This window comes from Pelobates fuscus, chromosome 3 (assembly GCF_036172605.1).
Source record: "Pelobates fuscus isolate aPelFus1 chromosome 3, aPelFus1.pri, whole genome shotgun sequence".
NCBI classification, from domain to species: Eukaryota; Metazoa; Chordata; class Amphibia; order Anura; family Pelobatidae; genus Pelobates; species Pelobates fuscus.
This window is the reverse complement of record NC_086319.1, coordinates 237,028,205-237,048,661: the sequence shown is the minus strand read 5'-3', so window position 1 is coordinate 237,048,661 and position 20,457 is coordinate 237,028,205. Positions and strand designations below refer to the sequence as shown.

Here is a 20,457-nt window from a genome sequence, read left to right as displayed (position 1 = left end):
CGACGAGTGCAGCGCGTGTGCCGACGAGTGCAGCGCGTGTGCCGACGAGTGCAGCGCGTGTGCCGACGAGTGCAGCGCGTGTGCCGACGAGTGCAGCGCGTGTGCCGACGAGTGCAGCGCGTGTGCCGACGAGTGCAGCGCGTGTGCCGACGAGTGCAGCGCGTGTGCCGACGAGTGCAGCGCGTGTGCCGACGAGTGCAGCGCGTGTGCCGACGAGTGCAGCGCGTGTGCCGACGAGTGCAGCGCGTGTGCCGACGAGTGCAGCGCGTGTGCCGACGAGTGCAGCGCGTGTGCCGACGAGTGCAGCGCGTGTGCCGACGAGTGCAGCGCGTGTGCCGACGAGTGCAGCGCGTGTGCCGACGAGTGCAGCGCGTGTGCCGACGAGTGCAGCGCGTGTGCCGACGAGTGCAGCGCGTGTGCCGACGAGTGCAGCGCGTGTGCCGACGAGTGCAGCGCGTGTGCCGACGAGTGCAGCGCGTGTGCCGACGAGTGCAGCGCGTGTGCCGACGAGTGCAGCGCGTGTGCCGACGAGTGCAGCGCGTGTGCCGACGAGTGCAGCGCGTGTGCCGACGAGTGCAGCGCGTGTGCCGACGAGTGCAGCGCGTGTGCCGACGAGTGCAGCGCGTGTGCCGACGAGTGCAGCGCGTGTGCCGACGAGTGCAGCGCGTGTGCCGACGAGTGCAGCGCGTGTGCCGACGAGTGCAGCGCGTGTGCCGACGAGTGCAGCGCGTGTGCCGACGAGTGCAGCGCGTGTGCCGACGAGTGCAGCGCGTGTGCCGACGAGTGCAGCGCGTGTGCCGACGAGTGCAGCGCGTGTGCCGACGAGTGCAGCGCGTGTGCCGACGAGTGCAGCGCGTGTGCCGACGAGTGCAGCGCGTGTGCCGACGAGTGCAGCGCGTGTGCCGACGAGTGCAGCGCGTGTGCCGACGAGTGCAGCGCGTGTGCCGACGAGTGCAGCGCGTGTGCCGACGAGTGCAGCGCGTGTGCCGACGAGTGCAGCGTGTGTTGACGAGTGCAGCGTGAGTGTACGAGTGCAGCGTGAGTGTACGAGTGCAGCGTGTGTGAACGAGTGCAGCGAGTGTGAGAGTTGCAGAGCCTTGGTGGGGGGTGGGTGTTTTTTTTTTTTATTATTTAAATTTTTATTATTTTATTATTATTAATTATTTTTATTTATTTAATTATTATTATTATTGTATTATTATTTATTCTTTAATTATCATTTTTTTTATTATTACTAATTATTATTTTTTTCGTCCCCCCTCCCTGCTTGATACATGGCAGGGAGGGGGGCTCTCCTTCCCTGGTGGTCCAGCATTGGCAGTTCAGTGGGGGGGAAGGGGGGGCTGGCAGAGCTGTAACTTACCTGTCCTGCAGCTCCTGTCAGCTCTCTCCTCCTCCGCGCCGTCCGTGCAGCTCCCTCTGTCAGCTCACAGTGTAAGTGTCGCGAGAGCTGAACCGAGGTGCTGAACAGACGGCGCGGAGAAGGAGAGAGCTGACAGGAGCTGCAGGACAGGTAAGTTACAGCTCTGACAGCACCCCTCTCCCCCGGTCTGTATTATGGCAATGCAAATTGCCATAATACAGACTATTGACTCGAGTATAAGCCGAGTTGGGTTTTTTTAGCACAAAAAATGTGCTAAAAAACTCGGCTTATACTCAAGTATATACGGTAATTTTTCATGGGGGATGACCATGTCGCTTTCATATCTCTGTCAGACAGCTTTGCTTGATAACCATTTGATGCAAACTTGCATGATCTCTCTTTAATATTGCTATACTAAAAATTATGACCTCCAGGCAAATTGAAGGTGTCAATTTTAAGTAACCAAAATCACCTGATGAACTGGATGTTGCAAATTCTGCCATTGGTACACTGCTCTCAAAGCAACCAAATATATTTTGCATTTAACAAATCCATTTTCATATAGAGGATTTATACTACAATATTTGTTTTCAAGCTCTCAAAAAACATGCCGTTTATCTTCATTTTCAGCACTGAATGCAGCAAATGTTTTATTTCCCCAAGCAACATAATTAAATTTTAAAATGACAGACATTAAAGCAAATGGCATTTTAATAACTAGAAATCAGCATGCAACCCATTCGAAGCTCCACAAATTCAATTTTGAAGTAATAAGTTTTATTAAAAATACAAGCAGTCAATATTTTACCAAGCTGATAAATAATAATTTTAATATATGAACTGCGTTAATTGCATAGCCTCGCAAAATGTGAAATTAAGATACTTACTGTAAAAAGCCAAACCTATCAGTAACCTTATAAACAAGATAGTCTGCATCTTCCCAGGGTTCAATCTTTGCTCCATCACGTCCCTGAAGTGAGACAAACATAAAACAAATAAAATAAACTGCACACATGCAGAAAACATGAAAGTTAAGAGTCAAATTAGACCTTACTGATCAAGTACCAAATAGTGTCATGACGACATGGGAAATTTCTCTTTTTTTTTTCTTTTTTTTAAATCATAGAAATAAGGAACCATACCCCTACCCTGTGCTAATATCAGCAGATGGATTTCTTTGTTAAAACAGTAGAGAGCGGTACGTGACAACATTACAAAAAAACTGAATATACATAATGCAGAATTTTATGCAAGGTTTTTTTTTTTTTTACTTTACTTGTACAGTTGTATCTCTAAATGACTGACACATTTTTGTTTCATTACTTTACTTAACAAAATGAATCAATCTTTTTCGCATTTGTGTAGTGCCTCATGTAAAAATGGTACAAGCATCTGAAGGTCATGAATTGAAGGTTAATATAGGTTTTAAAATTATTTATTCATGGTATTTAAATAAAAAGTGACTTTTCTTAGTCAAAGTTGTGACTTTTTTCGGTGGCTTTTTGTCCCAATGACATTCTTTACAGACTAATTATTGTCATGTAAGCATGATTTTATGGTTTCTGAAATGTATATATGGCCACTTTACTAAGTAGAGCACAGCATATTGTCTACATATTGCTCAATCAACAAAGAGGTAGAAACTAATGCATAGTGGATGCAGTGAGGGCACATGGATCACTTCTCTCCCACAATGTTTAATTATATGACCTGTCAGGATATTTATATCGGCAAACATTTTGTGCTACAATAGAAATTAAAAGTGTATATTGCCTGAGTCACTCAGAACAGAGAGGACTCCATTTTGGATTTCAGGCTAACAAAGGTACATCAAATTTTCTTGCTTTCTATAACTGACCACTGAGCCTGAGCTAAGGAATGCATTATATAAACAAGCCAAGTGATAAGCAATGAAGCAGGGGGATGGAATGCTCTGTTTAAATGTTAATAGAATAGAAATAATTTTAAACACAGACACTAGTGACAGAGAAGACTAAATAAATAATTTTACTTTCTAAATTTTACAAGGTCCCATTGTAAGTAAGGGGTGAAATTGAGTTTAGACATGTCAATTCTAGAAATTACGATCAAAGTCGTTGCCACAAAAACTGAGGCAAACGCTTTGAACTGACAGCAAATTTAAGTTATGGTAGTCATTTTAGATAAGCCAAATGACGTCAAAATCGTCATCAGGAAAAGTTAATTCTTTCCTGGATAGGAAGGTTTAGTGAGGCGAGACTGCCCTCTATGGACCAAATACCTAAATTGCAATCTGCAGGTTGACCACACCTTCAGTTTCCAATTGGCCTAATCAACTAATGACGTACAGGGAGTCTGGCCCTTTAAAAGTTAGGACAAAGGGAAGAGAGAGGTTAGTTAGTTTGGGCTTTTAGATTCGGACATGCAGAGAGATCCATGACAGATATTCACTCTGGGACTAACTCATCTCTCAAACTCTCTTGGACCCAACTCAAGAAACACTCCTTGACACTTACTTTTTACTATTACTTACATACCTCCATACAACCATTCAAGTTCCTGGGACTACCTACTCATCTGATGAGAATATCTACGTAACTGGTAATTATGCTGGTTTTATTTAATTAATCTAAATTCATTAAAATCTAATAGCATGATATATGACTGGATAAATCACGGTCAGATTTCAATAGAAATCTTAGTTAACTAAAGAATATATAGTAATAAACATTCCATTCTGCAGGAGGAATTAAGAATAATTATATACCGTATTTATTCGAGTATAACGTGCAAAATTTTGCACCGATTTTTAATTTAAAATTAGGGGTGCGCGTTATACTCTAATAAATATTCGAGTGGGTGCTCCGATTATACCTCCCAGGACTGCCGGGCTCATTACAAGCCCGGCGGTCCTGGGGGGGGGCGGGCAGCAAGAGTTTACTCACCTCCGTGCAGCTCCTCCAGCTTCCCAGTGTAAATCTCGTGAGACCCACGGCCAGCTCTGACGTCATAGCTGGCCGCGGGTCTCGCAAGATTTATACTGGGAAGCTGGAGGAGCTGCACGGAGGTAAGTAAACGATTGCTGCCCGCCCCCCCAGGACCGCCGGGCTTGTAATGAGCCCGGCGGTCGGTATTATCGGAGCATATTTATTCGAGTATAACAAGCACCCTAATTTTAGATTAAAAATCGGTATAAAATGTTATACCGATTTTTAATCGAAAATTAGGGGTGCGCGTTATACACGTGTGCGCGTTATACTCGAATAAATACGGTATTAATGTGATATCACGTGTTAGCATACCGATGATTTTATCCAGGTGTATTTATTTGCTCTAAATAAGTTAAGATATATTTTTAGGCAAATTAAAATTCGGCTTATAGAATCTGGTAGATTATTCTTATTGGATGGTTCCAGGAAATTATTAATGAGCTGGTTTGAATGTTATTTTAATTGAAAATTACATGAGAATAGGATATTATATGCCTAGGAGGATCTAGCCAGCATTGAAAGGGTTACTCAGTGGATCTAACTGTTAGCCAAGGTTTTACGACTTTTCGCTGGGCTGTGTGAAGTTTAACTTTCTGTCTGTGAAGTACCCTCATAAATCTAAAGTCTTGACAGTTGATGCTGTTAGCCATTGGAACATGTATAGCCATTCCACTGTATTGCATACTGTATTGCATACTTATGTTATACTAAACATTCACTGTATAAGATATCTAGTCATGCACTGTCAAACATTTAAAAATAAATACAAAACATGAAAGATATATACAAAAATCACCCAAGACAGACAAACCTTGGTGACTTGTCAGTCTGGATATTACCAAGCTATCCTAAGTATTTTAAACAAAAATCAAGGTGGTAACCTATAAATAAGATCCCCTACCCAATAGTGAAAATCCCACAGTCAAGTATGAATATATCTATATAGGGCTGCGTGAATAATTGCACTAAAAGTAGTGTGTAAAATGTAGCCAAAAAGTATCCGAATTGTACCCACTTCAATGTATTATCAGGCTTTATTCACACATGCCCACAATACATTGATACAAAACTTTGCTGTTTATTCCAAGACATAGGACTTCCCCATATGGGAGTAGGCAAGGTAGGGGTACTGCCAAAAATAATACAGCAACGCGTATCCTCTATACATATGTGTAAATTACAATCCCCATCTAGAAATGGACTTAAATCACACCTGCCTGCGGCATAGTAATGCAATTAGCAACTATTAAGCAGATACAGGACTCGTAAGTATTGTAACTCCTATCATGCTCAACCAGTGAAGTACCATAAATGGTACAAAAATAATGTTGTATGGGATTGGTTAAATGTAGGATAGTTGATTCAATAGTGGGATTAAAACAGTGCTGCCCATGCAACTACGCCTATAGGTGTAGGCAAAGTAAGGGCAATCTTGACAAAAAAAAAATAAAAACATTGTTAGAGAGAGTGTTTTTGGATTTATGGTCTTAAAACACTCTCTCCCTTAGGCCTTAATAAAGGTTTTGAATATGCACCTTTCATTTGTAATTTCCTTTGGGGTTGTTTAGAATGATGTGGACCTTTTATTCTTTCTGGATCTGATTTAGTCTGCAGAACGGTTTACATATTGGAGAAAGGGACAGTGGTAGCTACATAATGATATGTGGGTTAGGTCTGGACTAAGTCCTAAGAGACCATAGGAGATAATTTATTAGGTGGAGCATTTGAGATAATTTAATAGGTGGAATTTAACAATAGAATGTACTCCTGTAGAGAGAGTTATCTGAACAGGGAATGGCATGTTGTAAATCTTGAAAATCCTACAAAAGGACTTTTTCACTCCATTAAGGGGTTCCCATAAATTTAAATATGTCCCTGTACGTTCATATTGAATGGCAATCAGATTGTTGACCCTTGGTGTATGTACTTTATCTCCACTCCAACTTTAGTGTTACTACAGCTTGATTTTTTAGTTAACTGATAAACACTGAGGCTTTGACAAGTGCAAAAAAATGACATGGATGTTTTATTTATGCCGTAGACCAGTGTATGAAAATATGAACACGTTTTTAAATATTTTCATACCTGATGTAGGGTCATAGATCACATTTCATTACAACACGAATCTTGGCTACATACTTACCTCTAAAGATACTCCTACGTAGTGGCCTCTCTCTTCAGGAAGTGAGGATTGTAAAACCTTTTATGTTATCACCTTCAAACTGTAAGTAATAATCATCATCATCTAAAGTACAACGTAGGCAATATATGCTAACCAATTATAGATTGTGGAAAGTATCTGAAAGTTGGATTGTAACAGAAAGATCCTACAACTATATGGTAACATTTAGATTTTGTAGCAATCGCTCCATGCTACTGGCCTCATTGGGTTCTCTAGAAAGTTTGTGATAAAAAATGATGCTTCGGTGATAGTGTTGATCCCATTTTTCACAATTAAAGGGAAACAATACATTTTCCTGGCACTGCAGGTCCTCTCTCCCTCCCACCACCCATCCCCCGGTAGCTGAAGGGGTAAAACCCCTTCAGGTCACTTACCTGAAACCCAGCCAATGTCCCTCAGCGGTGGTTTCTGCTCGCCGCCGCTCCTCCCAGTGATTAAGTCAGCCAGTGGGCGAGACTGATCCCTCCTGACGGCTGAGGAATCCTAATGCGCATGCGCGGCACCCATTAGAGTTCTCCATAGGAAAGCATTGAAAATGCTTTTCAATGCTTTCCTATGGGGAATTGAGCGACGCTGGAGGTCCTCCTACAGCAGGAGGACGTCCAGCGACGCTCTAGCACAGGTTTCCTGTGCTATAGACACGGAAGTGCCCTCTAGTGGCTGTCTAGTAGACAGCCACTAGAGGTGGAGTTAACCTTGCAAGGTAATTATTGCAGTTTATAAAAAACTACAATAATTACACTTGCAGGGTTAAGAGTAGTGGGAGTTAGCACCCAGACAATTCCAATGGGCAGCAGTGGTCTGGGTGCCTGGAGTGTCCCTTTAATGACACTTATTTACTGAGCCGTATATTTCCAATATAAGATACGGAGGTGGAATTTACTTTGGATCTTAGGATGCATTTCAGTATGAAAAGTTGGACATATTTAGATATTTTATATCGTTGCCAGATGTGTAACTCAACCTCCAGTACCTTTTATTTATTACCTGGAACTCTGTGTGTCTATATCTTGCACAGTTGTCTATTTATTGGCCAAGGGCACTCTCGGCCAATAAATTACAGGCTGTATTGACATCCATTTTTATGGATGTCATGGTGCCTGGGATATCCCAGGCACCATCCAAATCATTGGTGCCTTCTGAATGACGCATCATCTTGGAACTAAACCAATAAGCTTTTTAAAATATTATTGAAAAAAATGCAACTCACCTTGTCATACTTGGCAACTATGTCCGCTCGTTCTTGAGCAGATCTAATAGCCACATCCTGTTCTGACTCTGGATCTGCAGAATAAGAAGTAAAATATCAGGCTCCTGTGCTGTAAACTTAGTGTACGATAAACACTTTGTTGCCATGAAAAATGACAACACAAATAAATACATTTTGACAAAATCAAAACATAGCTCGTTAAATAACAAAAACAAATACATGGATAGATGGTGACATCTGAGATTATGGAGCTTTGCAGAACAAATGTGGCAGCACGTGAGAACATTAAACATCTAAATTAGGAATAGACAGCACATTGTGCTAAAAAAGAAACATCTGCTAACTAATGGTTTAAGATTATATTGCACATACTGCGTGCACTGTGATAAACATTTTCAAAAGGAATTTGGCATATTGGATGTGATGCATGGAAATAAGTCTAGGAAAGATTTTAGAATATAAAATAAATAAAAAAAAATAAATCTCACACACGCCTTTTTTTTTGTATTCTTTATTTTTGTTGTGCTGGTCGATAACGTGTAATATACAGTTGAATACCAAAGAAAAAGTTACCTGCACTCTCTCCTGATTCCCTATATATATTTAGTTACTCCAATGGCCACTGGAAAGAATGCCCGCCTGCCAACATCAAGGTAGACCCCCCCTAGGAGGGTCCTACACCGACCCTTTACCTTGCTTCTTTGATGTTCTGGCAAAGAGATCTCTGAAGAGACACCTGGGCGGCAGCAACAACCACAGTATATTAATGGCCATTGGAGTAACTAAATGACCTCCATCTGTTTAAATATACATAGGGATTCAGGAGAGAGCGCGGGTAACTTTTTCTTTGGTATTTACTGTATGTAAGATGGCTGATGTGTAATGTGGCCGTTGCTGCCACACAGGAGTGATCTTTTTGTATCAATGTACAGTTGAGAAACAGCATTGAGTTAATATGAATATATAGATCTACTACAGCACACTTTTTTTTTTTTAAATGAGAAGGTAAAGGGAACGTGCTCTTTAATAGACGTGGTATAACATTGCAACAGTGCATAGACATGCTGTGTTCTTATGATTGAACCAAAAAGGAAGAGAGTGTTAAGGAACCTGGAGTAACAACACTTAACTAAGTGGATTGAGTCCCCTGATAAACCCTGGGATGGTTAGGGAATACAGACACTCCTCACTTACCGACCAGGTTCTGTTCCTACGACCCGGTCGTAGAACAAATTGGTTGGTAAATGAGGAGTTAAGGGATTCCCTTCTCTGCTCCGTTCATCTATGTTCAGGGAATTTTCACCGAAAATAGATAAGAGGGATTCCCTGCTCTAGTGCGTTTGTCTATGTTCGGGGAAGTTTCCCCGAACATAGACATGCGCACCAGAGCAGGGAATCCCCACAACGGCTCACACTTACGCCTGGTCATAAAACAGGTAGGTCGCTAAATGAGTACCACCTGTAATACATCCAAGGTGAAGGCCTACAGAGGGTCAATAAAATTAACACTTAAGATTAGACAGTGGTGCATAGAAGTCCCCAATCCGTTTCCATGTAGAGGAAAAAAGTGAGTGGCTGGGAGCCCTGCAGTGCCCTGTCTGTGAATCTGTTTCATCCAATGCCTATTATGGGCAAAGCACTTTTCCACAACAGCGGCCAACACAACAGGGTCGCAAGCACTGAAAAGAAACAGGTCAGTTCAGTGGAAATGGCCAAGACATACCGTAGCTGCTCAAGCTTAGCATGTAATTTGGCTTTGGGCCACATCAGACACACCTCAGGTGCTTTAAAAGTCCCAGCGCTGGCTCGGATTGGTTTCCGTTGGCGTGCTGCCTTCAGACTGAGAGTTGAGAGATTCCCGCCTCGCTGCCATCTTGGGGCCCCCACTTAGTCCGGGCCACGGATGTCTGTCTCGTGTTCAGACTCGACCGTGAAGGAGAGTGGCTAGTCGAGTGCCATAGGGCATGCTGATGCATCATCTCCTCTAGGCTCCGCCAGAAGTTTTCAAAAGCTCTGTTCAGCCGAGCCATGATGTCTGGTTGTTCCTTGACGATGTCGGGGCACAACGCTGCCTCCACCATGCTTGGTGGGTCGCCTGAAGTTTCCTGTAGCTTCACCCTCTGCTCCCAGTAAGTCAGGGTAGCTTGCCATTGATGGACCAGAATCACCCCCGCCAGTCCAAAGGTGGTGGTGGGGGGGGGAACCCGAGGAAAGCCAGTGGGCAATTTCCGTCTGGGATGGCGGCCGTTTGTCCCACCCGGCACACTGTAGGTCGCATGGTCCAGATCGTGCCTAAGATTAGCTTCTGTCGAGGTTCCCTTGCAGTCAGGTCAAGAGACAGGTATGTTGCTGAATTAGGGTGAGATTGAGCGCTTTTCAACAAAGCTGGAAACTGCTTGTATTGCCACTATTAGTGAGGAACTTAAACCATCACGTCTTTCCACCATGGCAGTCAGGCCCGCCCCCCATAAAATCTCTCTTCTAAAGACATACATTTAAATGCATCACATCCAGGTTGCAAAATCTATTTTGAAAATAAGAATGTATATGTACACATACACACAGTTAGGTCTGGAAATTTTTTAAACACTGACATATTTCTCAGAATTTTGGTTCTGTACGCCACCCGAATGGATTTTGACCCCTTTAGGACTGAGGCAGTTGTACAAGTTGTGATCAAAACAAAACGTAAACAAAACTTTGAATTTGAGCTATATGTCTGTCTGTTCAACGAGAATTCACCTCTTTCATATTGAATGCACCCACACTTATATCATTTTGTTCAGGAGAAACAGGGCTTTCATTTCATATCAAATATTTATATATGAAACAATATAATGAATAAAATATAAAACAATGTAAAAAAAATTTTTTAGTTATGTATGGCATTTTAACTGTGAATGACATAATGCGGTTAGCCGTTATTGCAATAAAGTACACATATTTGTATTCAGTGATGTGTCACAAGTAAAACAGTACCCCCATGTAGAGGTTTTATGGTGTTTTCGAAAGTTACAGGGTCCAATATAACAAGTTACATTTTTCAGTTTATACACATTGAAATTTGCCAGACTGGTTTAGTTGCCTTTGAGACCAAATGGTAACCCAGGAATGAAAATTACCCACATGATAGCATACCATTTGCAAAAGAAGACAAACCAAGGTATTACAAATGGGGTATGTCCAGTCTTAAGTAGTCATTTAGTCACAAACAGTAAAAACACTTTGGACAGCTATTCCATCCATGTGATCGCTGCCTCATTGCCATCACCTGGCCCGGGAGGGCCGGATCAGCCGCAGGGGGACTGCATGGAATGCCAGGCAAGTCCCTCCATCGCGATCGCCAGCGGGGGATCGCCAGTGACCAGGTAAGTGGGAAGGACTGCGTGGACGTACTATGCTGCCTAGCAGTGTTTAAGACCAGGTCCCCAAAGACGGTATATTACGCCCACCGTCCTTAAGGGGCTGTATCTTAGCACCACACATCCACACCAACACTTCCACCCTCCGTGGTGGACTATTATGAATATTATAACGAAACTGACATCATAGGCTGGTTCTAGGGTTTATGCACTCAAGATTAAAGTTCAGAATAATAACAGTTCTAGCAAATGGGTCTAACTTCCTGATTCACACATCCGGGTTAAGAAATCCAAAGAGCTAAACGATGACTGTTCCTTAAAATTGCAAACATTTTAAATAATTGAAAATATTTTGGGGGGATGGTGGGGGGTTATTTTGCCCCTCTACGAGTACGCAAATGATGCCAATGACCTCACACACTAAAAAACATTTTACACAAGCAAACATTCTACATCAAGGATTGTTTGTACTTTGCATTACATTAAATGAGCAACATTTTAAATAACAAGTGTAGAGATTTGAGAAAGTTTGGAGACTGAAAAAGTGGGGCAAATTTGTTAAGCGAGTGGAATACACCTACTAATTCCACTCGTTCCTAGGGTAAATAAACCACTTTTGCAACTATACACAAATTTTCACAACATTTCATAAATGCAGTTTTTCTAGTTTCCTCTGTCTTTACATTAAATTCAGATTAATATCAGTCTACCAGACCTTTTGAAAACGTTATGTTTAAAAAGGCACAGAGCAAACAGGCATGCCACCAAGGAGCTTAAAAAACATACAGTCACATAAGACTGGGTTGCGTTGTTTATGTTACACATTGTTGAATGAATCACTTCCCCCCAAAAAACTGAATAAAACTTAAGACAAAACAGGCAATAATATGAGCAGGAAGAAGCCTCAGGAAAAACTAAGAGCATTGTTGATTACATCATATTTCACCTAGGTGATAATTATCCCCTTATATGGTTAAAAAAAGAAGAAGAATCAATTATACTATTTTGGAGTGGCTCTTTAGTGTACCAGCAAATTGGTTATCAAAAAATGAACTGAAACTAACAAGGACAAAAGTAACCAATCTGTTCTGAAAAAAAAAACACTCAAAATACAGCTTTGCACAAATAAATGTGCATGTATATTCAAATGCCTATTTTTATGTTATTTAATTGTTTTAGGGGGAAAGTAAGAACTTTGGAAATGGTATGCAAGATAGGTTTACATACTAATACATGTGTTAAAGCATGCACAATGTTTCTATGTTTACTATTGCCAGTGCTAATCTGCCATTATTTTAGTTTCCATGGATTCTTTAGTAAATTTAAAGCTCTACTGTTGCACAAGCCTGGCATTTCATCATAGATGTGAATGTTTCTAATCACAGGACATCACAGTGTGTAGATTTGTTTTTATTTTAAAGATAGGAGATAATGATACTTATTAGATACTTGCTGATTCACATGAATTTCAGGAAGACAGCACCTAGGAACTGCATAGGGAAATTTGCATTAACTAAAACACTGCTGCTACCCTGTAATGTATTTTTTGTAAAGGGACACTAGGCACTATAACCATCTCTTCTAATTTATTGGTTATAGTGACTTTAGCCCCAGCACTGTACCGCCATTCAATGTTAAACTATTTTGAGTAGTTTAATACTGGACGCGGTTCTCTGGCCACACACAGAGGCCTTGATCGACAGAAGATCCGAACTCTATGCCAAAGGCGCCGTTCAATATGCACCGAACGAACGCGGTTTCTTCAGCAACATTTTCCTGGTGCAGAAGAAAACAGGGGATTTCTGGCTGGTCATCAACCTACAACAGCTCGATTCTTTCATAGTATACCACCATTTAAAGATGGAAGGGATCCATCTACTTCAAAATCTGCTCCTGAATGACTGGTTCACCTGATTGGACCTCAAAGACACCTGTCAGTACCTATAGAGCAATCATGCCGAAGATTCCAACGCTTTGTTGGCACAGCCGGGCATGCCAATTCACCTGCCTACCTTTCGGACTCAGCTCAGCCCCATGGTGCTTCACAAAGCTGCTGAAACCGGTCATGGCCCGGCTACGCTCACTATGGATATGATTTGCTCCTCCTCTGCGACACAGTTTCACGACTATGATCGCAAACAAACTATGTAGTAGACTTCATCGAATCACTGGATTTCGTGGTAAATCAAGAAAAGTCAGCAAAGAAACCATCGCAAATAATCCGATTTTTGGAGTTCGAAATAGATTCCACCTCATGCATGCTTCGGCTACCCCTCAAAAAGATAGCCGCTATGTGCAAGGAGATTCGGAAGATGCTGAATATGGATCACAACCAACTCTGTCTCCTCGCACAATTCTTGGGAATACGCTCCGCCTCCATACAAGCCATTTACCTGGGTCGCCTTCACTACCGAGCCATGCAACAGCTGAAGGTGCACTATCTACGTTCCGGTTAAAGGAATACGTCAGTTAACAGAATACCTACAGCCAGTGGCGTACACACAACCCATGGGGCCCCGGTGCGAAAACTGATCCGTGGGCCCCCCCGCGCGCTTACTCTGTGCGGGCTGGGTCCGCAACACATGGCGGCGGGCACCGGGTCGCAGGGCTGCGACCTGTGTGACCGCGGTATGTACGCAAGTGCATGCATAAACACATACACTTAAAGGACCACTACAGACACCCAGATCACATCAGCTCAATGAAGTGGTCTGGGTGCCAGGTCTCTAGTTTTAAAACTGCAGCTGAAAACATAGCCGTTTCAGAGAAACGGCTATGTTTCACTGAGGGTTAATCCAGCCTCTAGCGGCTGTCTCATTGACAGCCGCTAGAGGATTTTCTGCGATTCTCACTGTGAGAATCACAGTGAGAAGACGCTGAACGTCCATAGGAAAGCATTGAATAATGCTTTCCTATGGGCGGTTTGAATGCGAGCGTGGCTCTTGCCACGCATGCGCATTCGGAGCTGAGAGGCGGATCGGGGCGGAGAGATTCCCAGCGCCAAGGGAGTCCGGCGCTGGAGAAAGGTAAGTGCTTAAGACACACACACTCTCATGAACAGACGCACACATTTACTGACAGACACACACTCAGTGACAGACATACATACACACTCACTAACAGATGCACACAAACATACTCAGTAACAGACACACACACTAACACACTCTAACACACACACACACTCTAAGACTAACACACTAACACACACAATCTAACACTAACACACACTAACACTCACAAACACACTAACATACACTCACACACTAACATACACTCACACACTAACATACACTCACACACTAACATACACTCACACACACTAACATACACTCACACACACTAACATACACTCACACACTAACATACAAACACACACTAACATACAAACACACACTAACATACAAACACACACTAACATACAAACACACACTAACATACAAACACACACTAACATACAAACACACACACTCACACTCACAAACATACACTCACAAACACACACTCACACTCACAAACACACACTAACATACACTCACACACACTAACATACACTCACACACACTAACACACTCACTCACACACACTCACACACACTAACACACACTCACACACACTAACATACACTCACACACACTAACATACACTCACACTCACAAACATACACTCACACTCACAAACATACACTCACACTCACAAACATACACTCACACTCACAAACATACACTCACACTCACAAACATACACTCACACTCACAAACATACACTCACACTCACAAACATACACTCACACTCACAAACATACACTCACACTCACAAACATACACTCACACTCACAAACATACACTCACACTCACAAACACACACTCACACTCACAAACACACACTCACACTCACAAACACACACTCACAAACACACACTAACATACACTCACTAACATACACTCACACACACTAACACACTCACTAACACACACTAACATACACTCACACACACTAACATACACTCACACACACTAACATACACTCACACACACTAACATACACTCACACACACTAACATACACTCACACACACTAACATACACTCACACTCACAAACACACACACTCACTAACACTAACATACACTAACACTCACAAACACCTTTTTTTTAAATCCCCCCAGCCTCCTTACCTGTGGGAGAGCTGAGGGGATTCCCTGGGGTCCAGTGGTGTTGCTGGGCTCCTGGGGGCCGGTCACCCGGCGGGCAGTCAGGCTGGCCGGTCCTGCAGGCGCGCGAGGGAGCACTGTCTCCTGAGTGCTTCCTCTTCAGCTCCCTCGCGCGCCGCACTGATACCGGAGCCGGAAGATGACGTCATCTTCCGGCTCCGGTATCAGTGCGGTGCGCGAGGGAGCTGAAGAGGAAGCACCTAGGAGACAGTGCTCCCTCGCGCGCCTGCAGGACCGGCCAGCCGGGTGACAGCAGGGCCAGCCTCGGGGGGCCCTGAGGTGGCCGGCTCTTGGGCCCCCCAGGAGAAGAGGCTGGCCCAGTGACATACATACCGGGGTCGCAGGGCGGCCGGGCCCCCTGGTGGGCCGGGCCCGGTCGCAGTCGCGACCCCTGCGACCCCGGTATGTACGCCACTGCCTACAGCTTAATGTAGTTGTTCTGGTGACTATATCCTGTCCCTGCTGACATTCATGTAAACACTGCCTTTTCAGAGAAAAGGCAATGTTTATATTGCTTCCTAGGGAACCTCCAGTGGCAGTCACTCAGACGACCACTATAGATGCTACCTGGTTCAACTTTCCCCATAGAGATGCACTGATTCAATGCATCCTTTTGAGAAGATGCTCATTGGCCAGTGCAGTGTTTGATTCTGTCTGCCTCCTTTACTCGGAAAAGCATTGGATTTGCAGGAAATCACCAATCCAGATGATGTGAACCACGAAGGCAGATCGGGGCGAAGCCAGCACTCGGAATAAAGGTGAGTTTTACAGCGTTTCAATGCTCTAATTGGGTTTTTAACACTATATTTGTATTCCTGACCTAGTGTTTTCCTTTAAAATGCTTTACTTTAAAAAAAAAAAAAAGAGAACAGCAATGAGATTAACATAGCTTGCAATACAGGTTATACATAAAATAGTCAAAATAGTATAGAAAGTCCCTTTGAAGAAGGATGGTTACTTTTCTGGAAAGAATATTAAATGGAGGCCTGTATTGCAACAATTGTAATTGACAGGTAGCAAAGATGAAGCATCCCATTTCCATGATAAATATGCTGCTTTTGGCAGGACAGTTCCTAATTCGGGGTCAGTTTCCCCGTGTCCCTGGGCAGCACAGAATGAGTTCATTAAAATTACTTGCACTGTGCAGCAGACACTATGACCATTCACATAGCTGGCCCCCAGCCTTCAGAATCATGCAGACAGCTCTGCAGAAATAGGGGTAGGCCTGCCCACAGACAGGCTGCCTAGCTGGCCCCCTTTTCTGGACACACATTATGGGCATTTAAAGTGACACATATCGCATCCCTGGTGATCCCGCCAACCACATTAAATTTATTGGGAGGTATGCTTATTCATTTAATTTCACATTTCTTTTTGTTAAATATAAGGAATACATTAACAGAATACTAAATATAGTGAGAAGTGGTTGCCAACTGGAAATCAAACAGTTAAAAAATTCTAGCTCCTTCTGCTGAATCAAGTCAAAAAATGAAACGCCTCAAAACACAAAAAAAAAAAAATCTTATAGCTGCACCTTTAAAGCAAGAGAGTGTTAAACGTTCTGAATGCAAACTGCTTTTTTGTGGCATCTAGAAGATAAACACATTAAGGCACATCTGTAGTGGTAGTAAGCACGTTGCATTGTGATAGCACAGACTGCACAACTGACCTCAGGTTTTTGCAAATGAACCGACAGCTGAAAAGGAAGGTTTAATACATTTCATTGCAAATCAGTGCTGTTTTGGGCAAGTCAAAGACTCAGACAGTACCAGACAATTCGCTGACAACTAGTATACACTTGAGTTATACCTCATGACTTTTTGTTATATATACACTATATAACTACATAACTTTTATTGGCTTTAAAAAAAAAAAAGTCGAGGGGCGGAGCCAAGCAGGCAAGCAGCCCAGACGTGTCTGACCAGAGCTCCCACGTCTGGAGACGGATAATGGGGTATAACGCCGGAACACAACGGCCCACGACCAAGCCAATACGATACCTCTACTCAGGGGGGGCTACCGAATCGATTGGTGCCCCTCATGAACCCCTGCATTGCCAACCTGATGAAACGAGGCTTGCGGCCTACTTGGAACTGAGCCGCAGGGAGACGGCCGCTCCCTGGGGCATTGACGGTACCAGGGACCGCAGCGAAATACTTCCCCCCCCCCCCCCCCCCCCCACGACCGGCGGGGGTTATCCCGGTCCCGAGAAAGCAGCTTGACTCACCTATTTCTCCCCACTGCCGCAGCACACACGGACAAGCCACAAAACTCAAGATGGCGGCGGATGGCTGTGAGATAGTGACGGCAGAGCAGCAAAAAACACTGGAGCAGCGTCTGGACGACCTGCTCCAGAGATTTTGGCAAAAGCTAGAACTTAAAGCAGCCCAGCACAAGCAAGCACAACGGGGAAGCGCGCCTTATGGGGACAGACCTCACCGCAGGGAACCCCATCGACTGCAAAGAGCACCAAGCGACACACACAAGGCTGGGCCCGCCATCACCATTATGCGCGCCCTGCCGAGGGGCCCCCAACACCCCCCGAGGGCGAACAAACTGGGCCAGCCACGGAAACCCAAACACCCTCGGAATAAGCAAAAAGCCTACCACCGACGAACACAGAGCACACTGCGAACTGTACTCCAGCGGCAAGATCAGCGGAGACCTGCAAGCCGCACACGCCAACATCATTACCTGAGGGTTTTACTGACCCGCACGCCCGGCACTTGTACTCAGCCACAAACCAAGACACACGCCGGTGAGTTGGGGCACAAGCCGCGGGGAGCAGGGAGGGTGTCCTCGGGCACAGCAACAGCACAGCCAAGTACCCCTACCCCAAATAGCCCGCCTGGGCTGAAGGCCACCAGGGCTAAAGCCCGAAAGCATCCCCCACAGCAGCTGCGGTCACAGCGATATAAATGGCAACGAAACGCCAGACCCCCCAGCACTCCCACAAGAGGAGGAAACTCGGACTCTAGAAGTCACCGGGTTTGTGGCACAGTGATGCCGGCCTACTCACCAGCCTGGGGCTGGAGGATCACCACTTCCTGTACCCACACAGCGGCGGCCCTGGACAGTCCGCCAGCGCGCACCAGCGTTATCCTACCTGGCCAAAGAATGGACTATCCGTTCCAGCATGTCAGTGGCATCGGGTGAAGGTTTGCAGCAGAGAGGACTATGATAACTGCAGCTGAGCTCAGATTACACTCATTACATTCACTTTCATTTATTGTTCTGTTTTCCCCTGTCGATATGCTTCTCCCCATTGCTGTCTCAATACTGCTTTTTTCCAGTATAAACCTTGCCAGCCTGTAGTCAGGGCACTGATTATTTGTCTTGTTGCTGCATCACTAAGTATTTGATATTGGTATTTATCTAATTTCATCCTGCAGGGCACTCACAAGCATACTGTATCGCTCTATAATGCCCTACTCACACTAACCGACAGGTTTCGTACCAGTACACGCATACAAAGGATAGGAGCAAAGCCACCTACCTAACCAGCAGACCACAAACATCTGCACACACTTACCGCACACACGGCAAGCCTATATGGGGACACCAGACCAGACCCACATCTCTCACTAGTGCACACCGCAGGGTGGGGGCCATGGCTCCCTAAGCCTGCCGCTAAGCAATGCGACCTAAGCACTTCTACCAAGCACCCAATTATGAGCATATCGTTTAAGCGCAATATGATAGCTGGTATACCTAGCCTAACATACTCATATCTACAGTTTACACGCATTGCCTGAATGTTTACTCTAATGATAAAATGATCACTCTAATGATAAAATGATAAAATCTATGTTTGTGTTGAAGCCTACCAGTGACACCTTTTGTATATGTGTTTGGAATGTGCAGTAATATCTAATGCCACCGAAAATGTATGTTACAGCAGTGTGATTAGTCCAATATGTTGTTAAAATGAGAGGCTTTTTGTAAAACTAATGACACTCCAATGCACTAACTAGGTGGCTTCTAACATGGCCTTCGCAAAGATCTAACGTTCATATACCTTCACTCTATGTTTAAATTTAATTGTTTACGCCTGATAACAATATAAAAAAATGTGCTTGATATTCATGTACCCCACATGTTCCACGTGGAAAAGCCTGAGGACTGCTGTTGGGGCACCTCTCGCCTGCTTGTACTATGTATTTGCACGTCAAAAATAAAGAATTGAAAAAAAAAAAAAAAAAAAAAAAAGTCTACTCCAGTTTTCCATAAAAGGGTCAGTGTGTGCATATTTGTAACCTTTTGTATGCATGAATTACTAGTGTTCAGATTGTAATATTCTCAGCCTTTTTTCTCTATTCTTTCCATACCAAAAAATTTAAATAGTATGGTGGTTAGCAGAAGGGCCAGAAACAGTATTTAAATGAGCCCTCACTAGAGTGGGCATCATCTTGGTCACCTCATGTATTACTCAGAATCAACTCATTAAGCACAAAAAAAACTCTTACAGAGAGGGGGGAATGCTCAGTTTCAGAAAAAAATTAAAAACAGTCAAACATGATGGAAATGAAAAATAACAAGCACAGAGGCAATGGGAAGGATGTCAGTAAGAGAAAGAATACTCCACTTATCACTCAATGCGGTGTCATACGGTCATGCAAAAAATCTATGCATAAAGATTGTCCAAAAAATGAATGGATGAAAAGATAGATAGAATAGAAACACAGAAAGAATGCAGAGTGATCAGAGATGATGTTGAGGTACAATACAAAGTAGACAGAATTCTCTCCTTTTCCTTTTTTTTTTTTTTTTGGTAAATCTTTATTTTTGCAGTGCTTATGGTAGTTACATGCTTACATATGGTACCCCAACGGCATTCCATACGTAGGTTTCAAAACATATGTTACATTGGGTAATAGATAAACAGAGCACATTTTTTTGATTAGGTAATACAAAAGGATATCGATCGATTAAGAACATTACTTTAACATTTACGTTGAGTGTCCTCGCTTTAAAGTGTAAACGTTGGTCTGGGTCTGCGTGTCTATGTGGGAGTGATGTGTGTACATGCTTTACTACGATTGCTGTTGTAAGTAATGATTTCACGCTATGGGTAGTACAGTAGAAGGTATATTAGGGCATATAAGATTCTGCCGTGTCGGCTGCTGGAAAACACAGAATTTTATGCAGGTTCCGGCTAAA

The 20,457-nt window shown here is 43.6% G+C and overlaps 1 protein-coding gene across 1 annotated transcript in view; it reads right to left on the bottom strand.

Moving 5' to 3' along the window:
• Positions 1–20,457, bottom strand: part of USP6NL (USP6 N-terminal like) — a 183,349-nt gene that overhangs the window by 84,294 nt on the left and 78,598 nt on the right. Inside the window, exons 2-3 of the mRNA XM_063448231.1 lie at positions 7,725–7,798; positions 2,251–2,333 (exon numbers count right to left, since the gene is read on the bottom strand). Coding sequence (XP_063304301.1) covers positions 2,251–2,333; positions 7,725–7,798 — 157 coding nt within the window. The remainder of the gene's footprint in view (positions 1–2,250; positions 2,334–7,724; positions 7,799–20,457) is intronic.